At 36.3% G+C, this 16126-nt stretch overlaps 1 protein-coding gene across 1 annotated transcript in view; it reads right to left on the bottom strand.

Moving 5' to 3' along the window:
• NOP14 (NOP14 nucleolar protein) overlaps window positions 1–16126 on the bottom strand; it is a 72003-nt gene that overhangs the window by 28248 nt on the left and 27629 nt on the right. Inside the window, exons 4-7 of the mRNA XM_007496817.3 lie at window positions 8231–8370; window positions 5507–5641; window positions 1857–1979; window positions 785–916 (exon numbers count right to left, since the gene is read on the bottom strand). Coding sequence (XP_007496879.1) covers window positions 785–916; window positions 1857–1979; window positions 5507–5641; window positions 8231–8370 — 530 coding nt within the window. The remainder of the gene's footprint in view (window positions 1–784; window positions 917–1856; window positions 1980–5506; window positions 5642–8230; window positions 8371–16126) is intronic.

Raw genomic sequence — 16126 nt, forward strand, 5'->3', positions numbered from 1 at the left:
CCCTCCAGTGCTTGAGAGAGATTAGGTAGTGTGTCAAGGAAGTTCATTCCCTCCCCTCTCCTGAATAGCTTGACCTGCTCATCAAACATTCCTGACATAACATAATTGCTCCAGGGTTGCCTCAATAAAAGTCAAGGCTTTGGGGCTTGAGAGGGGGAGAACGGAAACTAGAAGGAAGAAGGAAGAAGTCGGGAACAGAGCAGGCAGATGAAAGGGATGGAGGACGAGACATGCAGGCTAGGGACCCCGTGGTCAGGTTACTTATAGGAATGATTGTCTACCCTTTCCAATAAACTTTATAAAATATATATCTGGGTAGAAATAATATTCTAATTCTTATAGTAGTCAATAATCACTAAAGTGAATTATAGTTATTCAACTTTACATTAAGTGACATTAAAAATGCTACCTATAGCTACCTACCTAAATTATGAGTACTACTGTATTAAAATAGGGGTAAGGATAAACCACTCATCTATGATAAGGAACAGCTGAAATGAACAAATGAATAGGAAAAATTGCTGATTTCACTGATCTTACTTTCTGTGAACCTTCTCCAGGGAGGTTAGGTACACAGGTGTAATTATCATCTTCCCAGTAATGTTCTGACATTTGATTATATCAATAAACATCTATAACATAGTACTATGTAGAACCTGTCATTTAAAAGAAAAAACAGAGAGTTCCCTTAAAAAAATTCCACTAAGATGAATTAACTAAACAAAAACACCATTACTGTGATTTTTTAAAACCACTTAAGATGATGAAAACCCAAATCTCTTACTTTATAAGAAAGTAAACGCCGATCATCTTTATCCAGAACAAAGCCATCGTTTAAATCATCTGCTGATATGTGCTTTGGTTTCTTACTCTTTTCATCATCCTCCTTTCCGAGCATCCGGCGTAGTCTATCAGCCTGCCTCAAACAAAAACAATAAAAAACACAGTTTCTTTATTGGACAAGACACAAAAATCTGAGTAGCTTGTTGTGAGCATGAAGTTGCTGAATGAATGATTAAAAAGGTTTTGCTATGTTGTAGGGTGACTCATTACACTGCTGGAGGGTGGTAAAAGACAGCTGGAACACTTATAATTGTATACTCTCCTCAACTCTGGATTCCCTTGTTCTGTGGATGCATGTCAGAATCTGAATGCTTTATGAATGTTTTCTACTTAGGTTTCTTCAACAAAACTAACAAATAAGTTATTAGTATTATATGCAGGGTGATAGTATATATCCTGTTTACCAAAGAAAATGTAGTTTTCTTTGTAGTTGAAGCTCTTATGACTTTAGTTTCTGCAGAAACATTTAACATACGTTAAAAACATTCAACAGTCATTCTTGTGATCTTTGGAGTCAACTACAGTAGTCTCTGATTGGATATGTATATATCTCTATCAAACGGGATATATGTGTGTATATACACATATGTATATGTGCAAAATATATATGCATGTAGATGTGTACTTATACATATACACATACTGGGTACATAGAATAACATGTGCCTGAAATAAAAAAATTATCTCTTCTAAATATATTAAATGTTTTTGATAAAATACAGTGTATATTTTCAGACTATAAATTAATATTATTTAAACCTACTTCTGGGCCTAGATGAAGTTACTGAATAACAGACTAGATCTGAGAACCAAATTCTCAATCTTTAGCATTTTCTTTAAAAACCTCTTGTGGGTACAAAAGAGAAATGGGAACAGTTTTATGAGATAAATGTAAACACTTCCATCACTTTCTACTGAGAATGTTCAGCTTCTTTGTACTGGAGAAGATCAGAGCCATAATTCTCAGGCCACAACAAAAACAACAAAGCAAGAATCAATGCAGTTTGGGGTACCTCCAGCTTTTTGAGTCGTGCTTGCTCCTCTTTGGCCAATTCCTCCTCAGTCTTCATCCTGTCTGAGGGCTGTGCCTTCATTTCAAATCCAAGCTCACGGACCATTATGTCATATGTATCAGGCTAAGAGAAAACAAGCTGTTTTGGTTAGAAGCCCTTGATCTTGAGAGATCTCTGCCAACAGACGTCTGGCAACAGTTGCCATGGCTGGGACCAGAATTGGAAGCAGCCAAGCCACATCTAACTCTCTTTTGCCAGAAGAAAAACTATCATAATAGTACTTCAGGATTTTAAAAAAAAATCAAAGAAAAGGTCTTTTAAGACTAGAAAATGGGCAGGGGACATGGATAGGCAGTTTTTAGATAAAGAAATCAAAACTATTAATAAGCACATGAAGAAGTGTTCTAAATCTCTTATAATCAGAGAGATGCAAATCAAAACAACTCTGAGGTATCACCTCACACCTAGCAGATTGGCTAACATGACAGCAGAGGAAAGCAGTGAATGCTGGAGGGGATGTGGCAAAGTAGGGACATTAATTCATTGCTGGTGGAGTTGTGAACTGATCCAACCATTTAGAACTATGCCCAAAGGGCGACAAAAGAATGTCTGCCCTTTGATCCAGCCATAGCACTGCTGGGTCTGTACCCCAAAGAGATAATAAGGAAAAAGACTTGTACAAGAATATTCATAGCTGCTCTCTTTGTGGTGGCCAAAAATTGGAAAACGAGGGGATGCTCATCAATTGGGGAATGGCTGAACAAATTGTGGTATATGTTGGTGATGGAATACTATTGTGCAAAAAGGAATAATAAAGTGGAGGAATTTCATGGAGACTGGAATGACCTCCAGGAAGTGATGCAGAGCGAGAGGAGCAGAACCAGGAGAACATTGTACACAGAGACTAATACACTGTGGTATAATCGAACGTAATGGACTTCTCCATTAGTGGCGGTGTAATGTCCCTGAACAATCTGCAGGGATCTAGGAGAAAAAACACTATTCATCAGCAGAGTACAAACTGTGGGAGTGGAAACACCGAGGAAAAGCAACTGCCTGACTACAGCGGTTGAGGGGACATGACAGAGGAGAGACTCTAAACGAAACTCTAATGCAAATATTAACAACAAAGCAATGGGTTCGAATCAAGAACACATGTGACACCCAGTGGAATCGTGCGTCGGATATGGGGGGTTGGGGGGAGGAAAAGAAAATGATCTTTGTCTTTAATGAATAATGCTTGGAAATGATCAAATAAAATATTATAAAATTAAAAAAAAAGACTAGAAAATCCCTTTTAATACATGTGGATTAGCAAAAATACTGTTCACTTGAAAATAAAGATACTTGCACATGAAATTAGTAAAAACAGAACTATTTTAGAGCTGAAAGGGACCTTTCAGGTTGTGGTATATCTAATGTATAGGAAATCTATTAGAAATGACAAGAGGAAAAACCTTAAGGAACTGGTGCAGAGCAAAAGGAGCAGAACCAGGAGAACATTGTATATAAAGGCTGATATACCGTGGCACAATCAAATGTAATGGACTTCTCTACTAGCAGCAATGCAATGATCCAGGACAATTCTGAGGGACTTATGAGAAAGAACACTATCCACTTCCAGAGAAAGAACTGGGGAAGCAGAAATACAGAAAAAATTTTTTTTGATATATCACATAGTTTGATGGGGCTATGATTGAGGATATTGACTTTAAATGATCACTCTATTGCAAATATTAATAATATGGAAATAGATTTTGAATCATGATACATGTATAATCCATTTGAATTGTTCATCAACTCAGGGAAGGGAAAGGATAGAGGGGAGGGAAAAAACATGAATCATGTAACCATGGGAAAATATTTTTAATTAATTAATTTTAAAAAAAAAGAAATGCAAATAGTAGTAGTAGTAGTAGTAGTAGCCGTCTCTCGGTAACCGAGGATGACGATTGTCTTTGCTTGCACAAAGATACTTGTTCGTGAAGGAGATTAAGTGGAAAAGTCGATGCACAGAGACAGCCCCACTCTCTCGGCGTTGGAAGCCTGGGTCCATTGGCACGAAAAGTCGTTACACCTGGAGACTTCCTCAGCTGCATTGGATGGCCGTGTTGTCCTTTGTGCTCCAACACGCCCTCAGCACTCCACAGTGCTTTGCTGTATCACCATCTCAGCCATTGAACCTTCTTCACATGCTGGGTGAGCAAAGCCCTAGTTCACCAGGGGTCGACGTGGACCCAATGGTTACCCTCACAAGGTTTAGCCGGCCTGTCGAAGCCATTGCCCGGGGTGTGGCCGCTACCGCATGATAGCAGCTACTGGGAGTCACAAGTGGGAGCTGGGTGTCAGGTGAGGGTCAGAGGCTGGAGAGCTGCCCTAGAAGGGCACGACAAGCCCTCTGTACCAGAGATACTACCCCTCCCTGAGCACTTAAAAAAAGAAATGAAATGACAAGAAGGATAGAATTGTCTCACAACACCTCCCTTGCTAAGAAGGAATTATGAAGAGTCAGGTGAAATCAAGATCTAGTCAAATAAAGTTGTTTTCCAGAGAGTAGCTAATCAATTTAAGAAAACATGGCTAGTTAACTGGGAGTAAAGAAAAAGCATTTAAAAAACAATAGGATTTTTAAAAAGGTATTTGAGAAAGAATTTATTTGTGTATTAGAAAATATTTTAGAAAAAAATTTTGAGGACTGATTTGGGGAAAAAAAAATTACACTGAAACTTCTCCTAAATCCAGAAACCAGGTCATTTTGGGGGGCAATAAAATATACCCATCTGATAATTCCATAAGTATTGAAAATGTATTGGATTCTCCTCACACTAGCAAGACATCAATAACTTAATTTTAAAAAATGGACAGGCCAGAGGGTAGCTAGACTGCTCAAGTGAATTGAGAGCCAGGCCTTAAGACAGGAGGTCCCAGATTCAAATGTGGCCTCAAATGCTTCCTAGCAGTGTGACCCTGGACAAGTCACTTAACCCCCATTACCTGGCCCATATTACTCTTCTGTGTTGGAACCAATACAGAGTATTGATTCTAAGACAGAAGGTAAGAGTTTTTTTAAAAATGGACAAAGCTAGAACCCAAGACAAACAATTAAAGCCAAAAGAAACCACACCCAGATGTCCTGGTCCATTTTCCATTTTATTTCACATTTTTTCCTTTTGGATATATAAAAAAGCTCTAGCCAAAATAAACCAATCCCTGTCTCCTCCACATCCAGGGCTCCTTACTTTGGTGCTTTGATTCTGCCATTCCTTATGCCTAAAATAGCTTCCCTACCCTGTCCCCACCTCTGCCTATTGAAATCCTCAAGGCCCAGTTCAAATGTCAACTTTTCCATCCTCTCTGCATCCCTCTAATTGGAAATGTGCATTGCATCCTCAGATTTTAAACAGTCCTTTGTAGATTTCTGACTCTCTTCCTATATTGCATTCTGCACTAATGACCTCATATTTGCACCTATTTCACATTCCGTGTCTTTTTAATTTTGTATATAGGTTCCTAATAAATTGGTGGTCAAATGAATGACTTGATTAAAGAAAAAGGAACAGCACTCACTTAATGACCGTAACAATTTCCCACTGGCTGAAAAAATTAGAAGACATTCAGTTCAGTATTTAATGAAATGTTCTGTCTCCTACCTTAGGTTTCTCTTCTTTATCCTTTTTTTCTGATTTGGGGGTTTTGTGAGATAGCAAAAACTGGATTTCTTTCCAATCACTGTCCAATTTCTCAGTGAGTTCAAGGGCATTTTCTCGTTGAGTTTGTCTTTCACGCTAGGGAAAAAAAAACAAACACCTTATATCATTAGTATTCAACTTCAAACTAAATGTTCTAGTTTTAAGCAAAAAAGAAACCATTCAAAGCCAACACAGGACAACAAAACATAAATAGTATAAGTTGATATTTGTTCCTCATAGGTAAAAATTAACACAATTAAATATATTTTTAAAAATCCATACCTAACTTAAAATGCTTTACCCCTGCTTATGAAAATGATACAATTCCATTAAGGCCCCTTCAAAAACTACCTCCTCCATTATTAAGTTTTCTGTAATCTCTTTTTCCTAGTTTCCACCATCCAACAGAAGCAGTAGTATGTAAAGAGCATCAAATTTGGGGTCATAAGACCTGGATTAAAATCTCAAGATTTGTGTGATCAAGTCACTGTAACCTCCCTGCAACTCAATTTTCTTCATTTGTAAAATGAAGGGGATATAATTTCATAGCAAACCAGTTGCAAACCCTATATCCTAAGTGTCCTCTACTGCCTCTGAACAGAATATTTCATTCATTCATGCATTATGTCCTATTTTGTACCACATAGTTTCTAATGAAAATATTTTCTCTCCCTTTCAAGACAGAATGTGCTCCTTCCAATGATGTAGATGGCAATCCCTCCAAGATTGCCCGTCTGTAAGATTCTTATCTATGTGCTTGCAAAACTTCAATACAGGGTGTTCACCCAACATGCTGGAAGCTCTCCATGCTTTCTCTTGATTTTTGAGAGGATCAGCAGGATACTTGGACTGTGTATTTGTCATTCTTTGCTCTTGAACATATGATCAGTGCAGCTTGTTTTCCTACCTTCCTGACAGCCTTTACTTCTGTTTTCCTGGGGAGTTCCTCATTAGTTATAGGTTGCAGGATGCTGGCACCCACCTCTCCATTGCCTTCTGGGAGATATTCATTTATATTTCTTTAGGGATAGTGATAATCCATGTCATGCTTCCATACACAGTATCAGCAAAACGTTAGTATTGAAAAGATGGGACTCTGCTTTCATTTCAAACTTTGCAATTTTCCCAAAGCAATTACAGCCTTCTAGCTTCTTTTGGTTCAATTCTGGATATAATTTTCCTATCCAAATACATGTTGACATATGAGCAACAGATATTCTTCACTCACAAGTAGATAAGGATAAAGTATCTGTGAAGATGGGCAGACCAAGTTGTTAAAAGAGTTAAAAAGTTCTTCCAGGAGGCTCCACAGTGTCCTGGGGCTGGATGTAATCACAAGATCATTTGCAAATAGGAGTATTTGAAGGACCTCACTATCCATAGGGAACCATTTGTGAAAGCCTACTTGCTCCTCACTAATAGCATCAATGATGATCTATCAACTTGACTCAAGTTGGGATGACTCTCACACAACTTGAGAGATGGATAGGATTTCAGGCACATAGGTCATTTTTTTAGAAAGTTTCTGTCACCACCTGATGAATATGCATAGGTTGCCATTATTTTCGGGATAGATATTTTACTCTTACTAATTAATATCATATACATGATAATCAAGTGTCTCCTGAAAGAATATTGTTGTGCCTGGTTTTCTAATAAAATCCACTTAGTCAACTCCTTTCTATGCTTATCCAAAGAGCACCCATGAGCCATTCTTCCACTTAACTGCAACTTCATTTCATTGTTTGGTTTTGTTTCTAGAAAGCATGTCAAAGAGTGATATGATTAGGTGCCTTTGGGCATATATTTATTTGGCAGTGACTGCTCTAAAATCAGTATGATTCTTACTGCTCTCTGCCTCTTTTCCCTCCTCTTTGCCAGCATCACTGCAGAAATAGGAAGCTGCACAGAATGGAAGACCATGGTTCATTCTTCTTTGTTCCAATCCTTCTCTCATCTGCCCTTCATGAAAATGCTATGAAGTAGATCTTTATTGCTATGGTTGAGTCCCTTTGTGACCCTATCTGGGAATTTTTGGTATAGATAGTAGAGTGGTTTGCCATTTTCTTCTTCAGCTCATTTTACAGATGAAGAAACTGAGGCAAACAAAATCAAGCGATTTGCTGAGGGTCATAAAGCTAGTGAATGTCTGAGGCCAAATTTGAATTCAGGAAGATGAGTCTTTCTGACTGCAGGACCTGCACTTTTATCTACTGTGCCACCTAGCTGCCTCCATGATGAGGTTGGTCATACAAGTATCATTCCTATTTTACAGAAGGGAAACTGAGTCTTAGAGCAGTAAAACAAAGAAAGCTGATTTATCCCCAAGTGGTCAACTTACTGGTCACATACATGTCTAATTATCTTTGTAGGTCTGATGGAAAACGGATTTTGTCTGCTATCAGGGGCAAAATCAAAGCTTTTTCCAGAATGGTAGAAATCTTCAGAGCTTATTCCCCCAAAGCCTTTGGAACACAGAGTCATTTCCATGCCAGAACAAGGCAAGACTTTTTTTCCTACAAAATATCTATATCTAAAAGTAATTCTTTTTAAACCATATTTTTAAAAGTTTAAACACAGTCCAAATGTAATCAAATCACACACAATTCTTCTGTCTGCCTTTACATGATGTGGAATTTACTTCCATTAGTACTAAGTTGTTTCATGCTAAGGACAAAAACTTACCTTCTCTTGTTTTGATTTGGCAATGAGTTCTTCAATAAGTTCTTTGCGTGACTTTGGCTTCTCTTCTTCCTCTCCAGGTTCAGAGGTTTTCTTACGAAGGAGCCCACCACCTCCACCAAAATGGGAAGCAGTTAACTCAGCTGCAGAAAAATAGTGGTGAGAACTAACATGAACCACAGTCATTGTTTGGGAGTGTTTTATTACAATACTTTGCCAACATTTCTCCTAGAGTAGTCATAAGAAGAACTGAGTAATTCCACATTCAAGTAAAAAATGCACACAGACCATCTTGAACATAAAATACACATAATGGCACTTATCAAATGTTACATCTGAGTCTTCAGGCAAATCCAATGCATTGAAACTTAACCCTACCATTAGAACCCTCAATTACCAGTATTATTTTCCCCTTAAAATCAGCTTTTGGGGAGAAAGAAGCAAAACACAAGGAAATAAATTGAAATCAGGGATTTCTTTTAAAAAGGAAAGCTAGAAGATAGAAGAAAAAGAAATCAACTTTAGGTTGTGCTCTAAGATTACATTTAGTTTAGTGTTTTATATCTTTCTGCTCTATACCTAGAAAATAATCATCTTGAATCATGTAAATATTTATTTATATTCAGGGATCATTATCCACAGTATAGGATTCATCTTAAGATTCTTTTAAAATATGTTCCTTTGTTTTTTTTCAGCTATGATATAATTTATACTTAACTTTACAAAAATATCCATTATATACACTAAGGCAGTCTCACCCACTCACATTGTAAGTATTTTTAAAAATTAGAGTAGCCAGAAAGAGAGAGCATGTATTATCCCCCCAGATGCCAATCCTTGAGCCTACATCTCTTCCTTCCAAACAATGATGGGTCTGGAATGGCAAGGCTGTAGGACACAGATGGCCACTCACTGCACTTCAAAGAGTAGGGTGCCCTCAGCTATAATCCATTCAGTAAAATGGTGGATCACTGGTCCTTCCCATCTGCCTTATTTTGTGCCAAACTGAACAGGCCTTATTATCTATCTACCCAGAAATTCAATATTAAGGACTATAAGGCTTTTTTACTTGCTTCAAAGTTGAACTCTCTTAGAGATATTTTCCCACTCAATTATAACATTAGCTCCAAGAGAACAAGGGCTGTCTTGCTTTTCTGGTCATGTGGGCAGAACCCAGCACAGAGTAAACACTGAATAGATATTCATCATTCATTCATTCATGGACAAAGTTGAGTTTCTCTATTTTTTCCAATGGCTGATTTTATAAATACCTTTTACTTAAAACTAATGTAAAAGACTTAAAGAAATACTTTTTAAAATGGATATTCAATTAGTTGGGGAGCTAGATTGCAAATGACAAGGTATTTTGGAGACCAATACATTGCTCAACAAGGTTTTGTTTTATACTTAGTAGCTAGCTTTTTTTAGCACTTTCACTACAAAGCATTTTTCGTAACACGTTTTTCATTTGTGCCTCATGAAACTGCTGTGAGGTTAGTTCATACAAATATTGTTCCTATTTTATAGGGAGGGAAATTGAATCTTAGATGAAAAAATCTGCTCCAGGTCATAGAGCCAGCAAATGTTAGGATTAACATTTGGCCTTAGGTCTTCTTGTTAGGTGTTCTACTACTCATTCAATTCCTTATACTCAGAGTTAAGCTGTAACTCATTTTAAGATGTGCTTCCAAGTGCTGTAGAGGTACTCATTATATGGCTATTCACTTTTTTTTTTCCCCAAAGAAAAAATACCTTGCCAAACACACTTGAAATAAACAAAATGTAGTAATTCTGAGAGATTTCAAGATTTTTTTCAAGTTAACAAGATTACAGAATTAAGAACTAGAAGGATCCTTACAGATTATTTTAGTCTAATCTCTTTTACAGATAAGTACACTGAGGCCGAGAGAGGGGAATTTGTTTTCATAAAGACACATAAGTAGTAAGCAGCAGAGACAGGATTCAAATTCTGATCTTCTGATACTAAATCTAGTGCTCTCTGGACTTTTTTAAAAATTTAAATTAATTTATTTAGTAAATTTAAAACATTATTCCTTGGTTACAAGAATTATCTTATTTCCCTCTCTCCCACCTCCCCACTCTTTCCGCAGCCAACATGCAATTTCATTGGGTATTATATGTGTCCTTGATCAGAACCTATTTCATTGTTGTTAGTGTTTGTACTAGGAGGTTCATTTAGAGTCTACATCCCCAACCATATCCCCTTGACCCATGTATTGAAGCAGTTGTTTTTTCTTCTGTGTTTCTAGTCCAATACTTTTTCCGCTGAATGTGGATAGTGTTCTTTCTCGTAGATCACTCCAAATTGTTTGGATCACTGCATTACCACTAATGAAGACGTCCATCACATTCGATAATACCACAGTGTATTGGTCTCTGTGTACAATGTTCTCCTGGTTCTGCTCCTTTCACTCTGCATCAATTCCTGGAGGTCATCCCAGTTCACATGGAATTCCTGCACTTTATTATTCCTTTGAGCTCAATAGTATTCCATCACCAACATATACCACAATTTGTTCAGCCATTCCCCAATTGAAGGGCATCCCCTCATTTTCCAATTTTTGGCCACCACAAAGAGTGCAGCTATGAATATTCTTGTACAAGTCTTTTTCCTTTTTATCTTTTTGGAGTACAAACCAAGTAGTGCTATAGCTGGATCAAAGGGTAGATAGTCTTTTAGCGCCCTCTAGGCATAGTTCCAAATTGCCCTCCAGAATGGTTGGATCAATTCACAACTCCACCAGCAATGAATTAATGTCCCCACTTTGCCACATCTCTTTCAGCATTCATTACTTTCCATAGCTGTCATGTTAGCCAATCTGCTAGGTGTGAGGTGATACCTCAGAGTTGTTTTGATTTGCATCTCTCTGATTATAAGAGATTTAGAACACTTTTTCATGTGCTTATTAATAGTTTTGATTTCTTTAACTGAAAATTGCCTATTCATGTCCCTTGCCCATTTATCAATTGGAGAATGGCTTGATTTTTTTGAACAATTGGTTTAGCTCCTTATAAATTTGAGTAATTAGAGGTTTTTGTTATGAAGATTGTTTCCCAATTTGTTGCTTCCCTTCTAATTTTAGTTGCATTGATCTTGTTTGTACAAAACCTTTTTAATTTGATGTAATCAAATTTACTGATTTTACATTTTGTGATTTTTTCTAGCTCTTGATTGGGTTTAAAATCTTTCCTTTCCCAAAGATCTGACATGTATACTATTCTGTATCCACCTAATTTGCTTAGTTTCCTTCTTTATATTCAGGTCATTCACCCATCCTGAGTTTATCTTGGTAGGGTGTGAGATGTTGATCCAAAGCTAATCTCTCCCATACTGTCTTCCAACTTTCCCAGCAGTTTTAATCAAATAGTGGATTTTGGTCCCCAAAACCTGTAATCTTTGGGCTTATCATAGATTGTCCTGCTGAGGTCACTTACCCCAAGTCTATTTGACTGATCCTCCTCTCTGTCTCTTAGCCAGCACCAAATTGTTTTGATGACCACTGCTTTATAATATACTTTGAGATCTGGGACTACAAGGCCACCTTCCTTTGTATTTTTCTCCCCATGATTTCCCTGGATTTTGTTTATCTTTTGTTCTTCCAAATAAACTTTGTTATGTTTTTTTCTAATTTAGTAAAAAAGTTTTTTGGTAGTTCAGTGGGCATAGCACTGATTAAGTAAATTAATTTGGGCAGGATTGTCATTTTTATTATGTTAGCTCATCCTACCCATGAGCAATCAATGTTTTTCCAATTGTTTATAGGTAGTTTTAATATAGTTTTAATTGTGTAGAGTGTTTTGTAGTTGTGTTCATGTAGTTCCTGTGCTTGTCTTGGCAGATAGATTCCTAAGTATTGTATATTGTCTAGGGTGATTTTAAATGGAATTTCTCTTTCTAATTCTTGTTGCTGAGATGTATTGGAAGTATATAGAAATGCTGATAACTTATGTGGGTTTATTTTGTTTCCTGCAACTTTGATAAAGTTGTTGATTTTTTCAACTAACTTTTTGGTTGATTCTCTAGGACTCTAAGTAGATCATCATATCATCTGCAAAGAGTGATAGCTTGGTCTCCTCACTATCTATTTTAATACCTTCAATTTCTTTTTCTTCTCTAATTGCTACAGCTAGTGTTTCTAGTACAATGTAAATTAATAGAGGTGATAATAGGCATCCTTGTTTCACTCCTGATCTTATTGTGAAGGCTTCTAGTTTATCGCCATTGCAAATGATGTTTGCTAATGGTTTTAGATATATACTGTTTATTATTTTTAGGAAAGGTCCTTCCAATCCTATGCTTTCTAGTGTTTTCAATAGGAATGGGTGTTGTATTTTGTCAAAGGCTTTTTCTGCATCTATTGAGATAATCATGTGATTTTTGTTGGTTTGCTTGTTAATATGGTCAATTATGTGGAAGGTTTTCTTAATATTGAACTATCCATGCATTCCTGGTATGAATCCTACCTGGTCATAGTGAATAATTCTCGTGATCACTTGTTGGAGTCTTTTTTCTAGTATCCTATTTAAGATTTTTGCATCTATATTCATTAAGGAGATTGGTCTATAGTTTTCTTTCTCTGTTTTTGACCTGCCTGGTTTTGGAATCAGTACCATATTTGTGTCGTAAAAAGGATTTGGTAGAACTCCTTTGCTTATTCTGTCAAATAGTTTGTATAATATTGGGATTAGTTGTTCTTTGAATGTTTGATAGAATTCATTTGTAAATCCATCTGGACCTCGGGATTTTTTCCTAGGGAGTTCTTTGATGGTTTGTTCAATTTTGCTTTCTGATATGTGGTTGTTTAGGTAATTTACTTCTTCCTCTGTTAGTGTAGGCAATTTATATTTTTGTAAATATTCATCCATATCACCTAGATTGCCATATTTGTTGACAAATAATTGGGCATAATAGTTTTTAATAATTCCCTTAATTTCCTCTTCATTAGAGGTGAGGTCTCCTTTTTCATCTTGGATACTGCCAATTTGGTTTTCTTCTTTCCTTTTTTAAATTAGATTAATAAGTACTTTGTCTATTTTATTTGTTTTTTCAAAGTACCAGCTTCTAGTCTTATTTATTAAATCAACAGTTCTTTGACCAATTTCTCCTTTGATTTTTAGGATCTCTAATTTAGTTTTCCTCTGAAGATTTTTAATTCTTTCACTTTCTAGTTTTTAAATTTGCATGCTCATTTCATTGACCTCTACCCTCTCTAGTTTGTTAACATATGAACTTAAGGATATAAATTTCCCCAAGTACTGCTTTGGCTGCATCCCATAGGTTTTGAATGTATGTCTCATCATTGTCATTTTCTTCAATGAAATGATTGTTTTTATGATTTGTTCTTTAACTAAATGATTTTGGAGAATTGTATTGTTTAATTTCTAATTAATTTTTTATTTGCCTCTCCATGTACCCTTACTAATTATTATTTTCATTACATTGTGATCTGAGAAGGTTGCAGTTATTATTTCTGCTCTTTTGCACTTATTTGCAATGTTATGCCCTAATACATGGTCAATTTTTGTGAATGTACCATGTGCTGCTGAAAAGAAGGTGTATTCCTTTTTGTCCCTATTTATTTTTCTCCACATATCTACTAACTCTAATTTTTCTAAGATTTCATTCACTTCTCTTACCTCTTTCTTATTTATTTTTTGGTTTGATTTATCTTGTTCTGATAGAGGAAGGTTCAGGTCTCCCACTAGTATAGTTTTTCTATCTATTTCATCCTTGAACTCCACTAGTTTCTCCTTTAGAAATTTGGATGCTATACAATTTGGTGCATACATGTTGAGTACTGATATTTCCTCATTGTCTATACTGCCTTTTATCAGGATGTAATTACCTTCCCTATCCCTTTTCATCAGGTCTATTTTTACTTTGGCTTTGTCAGATATCATGATTTCAACTTCGGCCTTCTTTTTATCAGTTGATGCTCAATAGATTTGGCTCCATCCTCTTACTTCCACCCTATGCGTATCTACCTTCCTCATGTGTGTTTCTTGTAGAGAGCATATGGTAGGGTTTTGGATTCTAATCCACTCTGCTATTCGCTTGCATTTTATGGGTGAGTTCATTCCATTCACATTCAGTTATGATTACTAGCTGTGTATTTCCCAGCATTTTGATTTCTACTCCTAGTCCTGCCTTTTCTTCTTTTACTATTTCCTTCTACACCAATGTTTTCTTTTTAATCAGTCCCCCTAATTCCCACCCTTATTTTACTTCCCTTTCTACCCCACTCTTTTCTTATTCCCCCCCTTATTTTCTTTACAGTCTTTTTAAAGTACCCCTCTACCCTCTCCCTCCCTTGTACTGCTTCCCTCCCCACCAGTGGTTGTTACCCTTCTACTTCCCTATAGGGCATAAATCAATTCTCTGACCCAATGGATTGGATTGTTCTTGCCTCTTTGGGTCAATTTCAATGCATGTAAGAGTTGAGTATTTCCTATCTCCAACCTCTTTACCCTTCCAGTGTATTGATGTTCTCCCCCCTCCTGCCATGTGCTTCTTTATGATATATAAATTTACCCTCTGGAGTTTCTTTTCCTATTCCTTTTAGTATTAATCTCTTTTTTTAGCTCTATTTGTGTGTATGTATACACACACATATATGTATTTATGTATATATATATATATATATATATACATATTTATGTCTTGACATTTCATCCTATAGTTTGTCACTGTTCCCTCCAAGTGTACTTCTTCTAGCTGCCGAGGTGATGATAACAATTTTTAAGAGTTACCAATAACCTCTTTTCTTATAAGGATACATATCATTCTAACTTATTGGGTCTCTGAAAAAAAAAAAAGGTTTTTTTGTTGTTTTTGGTTTGTTTTTCTTTTTTCCCTCTTTTTAAATTACCTTTTGATGAATCTCTTGAGTTCTGTGCTTGGGCATCAAATTTTCTGTTCAAGTCCAGTCTTTTCTTTATGAATGCTTGGAAGTCTTCTATTTTGTTAAATGACCATACTTTCCCCTATAAGAATATAGTCAGTTTTGCTGGGTAGTTGATTCTTGGTTGTAGACCTAGTTCCCTTGCTTTCCAGAATATATTCCATGCCTTTTGGTCCTTCAGTGTAGATGCAGCCAGATCCTGTGTTATCCTCAGTATGGTTCCATGGTATCTGAATGACTTCTTAGCAGCTTGTAATGTTTTTTCCTTAGTTTGATAGTTCTTGAATTTGGACATAATATTCCTGGGTATTGTCAGTTGGCAATTAAGTACAGGAGGTGATCTGTGGATTCTTTCAATCTCTACTTTTCCCTCTTATTCTAGAATATCAGGGCAGTTTTCTTGGATAATTTCCTGTAGTATAATGTCCAGACTTTTTCTTTTGTCATGGTCTTCCGGTAGACCAAGAATTGTTAAGTTGTCTCTCCTGAAACAATTTTCTAAATCTTCTGTTTTGTGAATGAGACACTTCATATTTTCCTCATTTTTTTCATTCTTTTGATTTTGTTTTATAGTGTCCTTCTCCCTTGTGAAGTCACTTGATTCTAGTTGTTGTATTCTGGTTCTTAAAGACAGGATTTCATCTCTGGCTTTTTGGTCATCCTCCTTATGGTCTGATTTTCTTTGGAGCTCATCTTTCAACCATCTTTACCTCATCTTTCATCTCCTTTGCTTCATCTTTCATCTTCTTTGCCTCACCTTTCATCTCCTTTGCCTCATTTTCAAGCTGACTGATTTTGGCTTTCAAGACTCTATTTTCTCATTTTACTTCAAGTGCCTCTGTTTCCAGATGACTTATCTTAGTTTTTAAGTTCTTTTCCCAATTGTCTTCAGCCTCTCTTAATTGTGTTTTGAATTGTATTATGAGTTCTTCCAAAACTTATATCCAATTCACTGGGTTTTCTGTTTTATTGGTTG

This window comes from Monodelphis domestica, chromosome 6 (assembly GCF_027887165.1).
Source record: "Monodelphis domestica isolate mMonDom1 chromosome 6, mMonDom1.pri, whole genome shotgun sequence".
NCBI lineage: Eukaryota > Metazoa > Chordata > Mammalia > Didelphimorphia > Didelphidae > Monodelphis > Monodelphis domestica.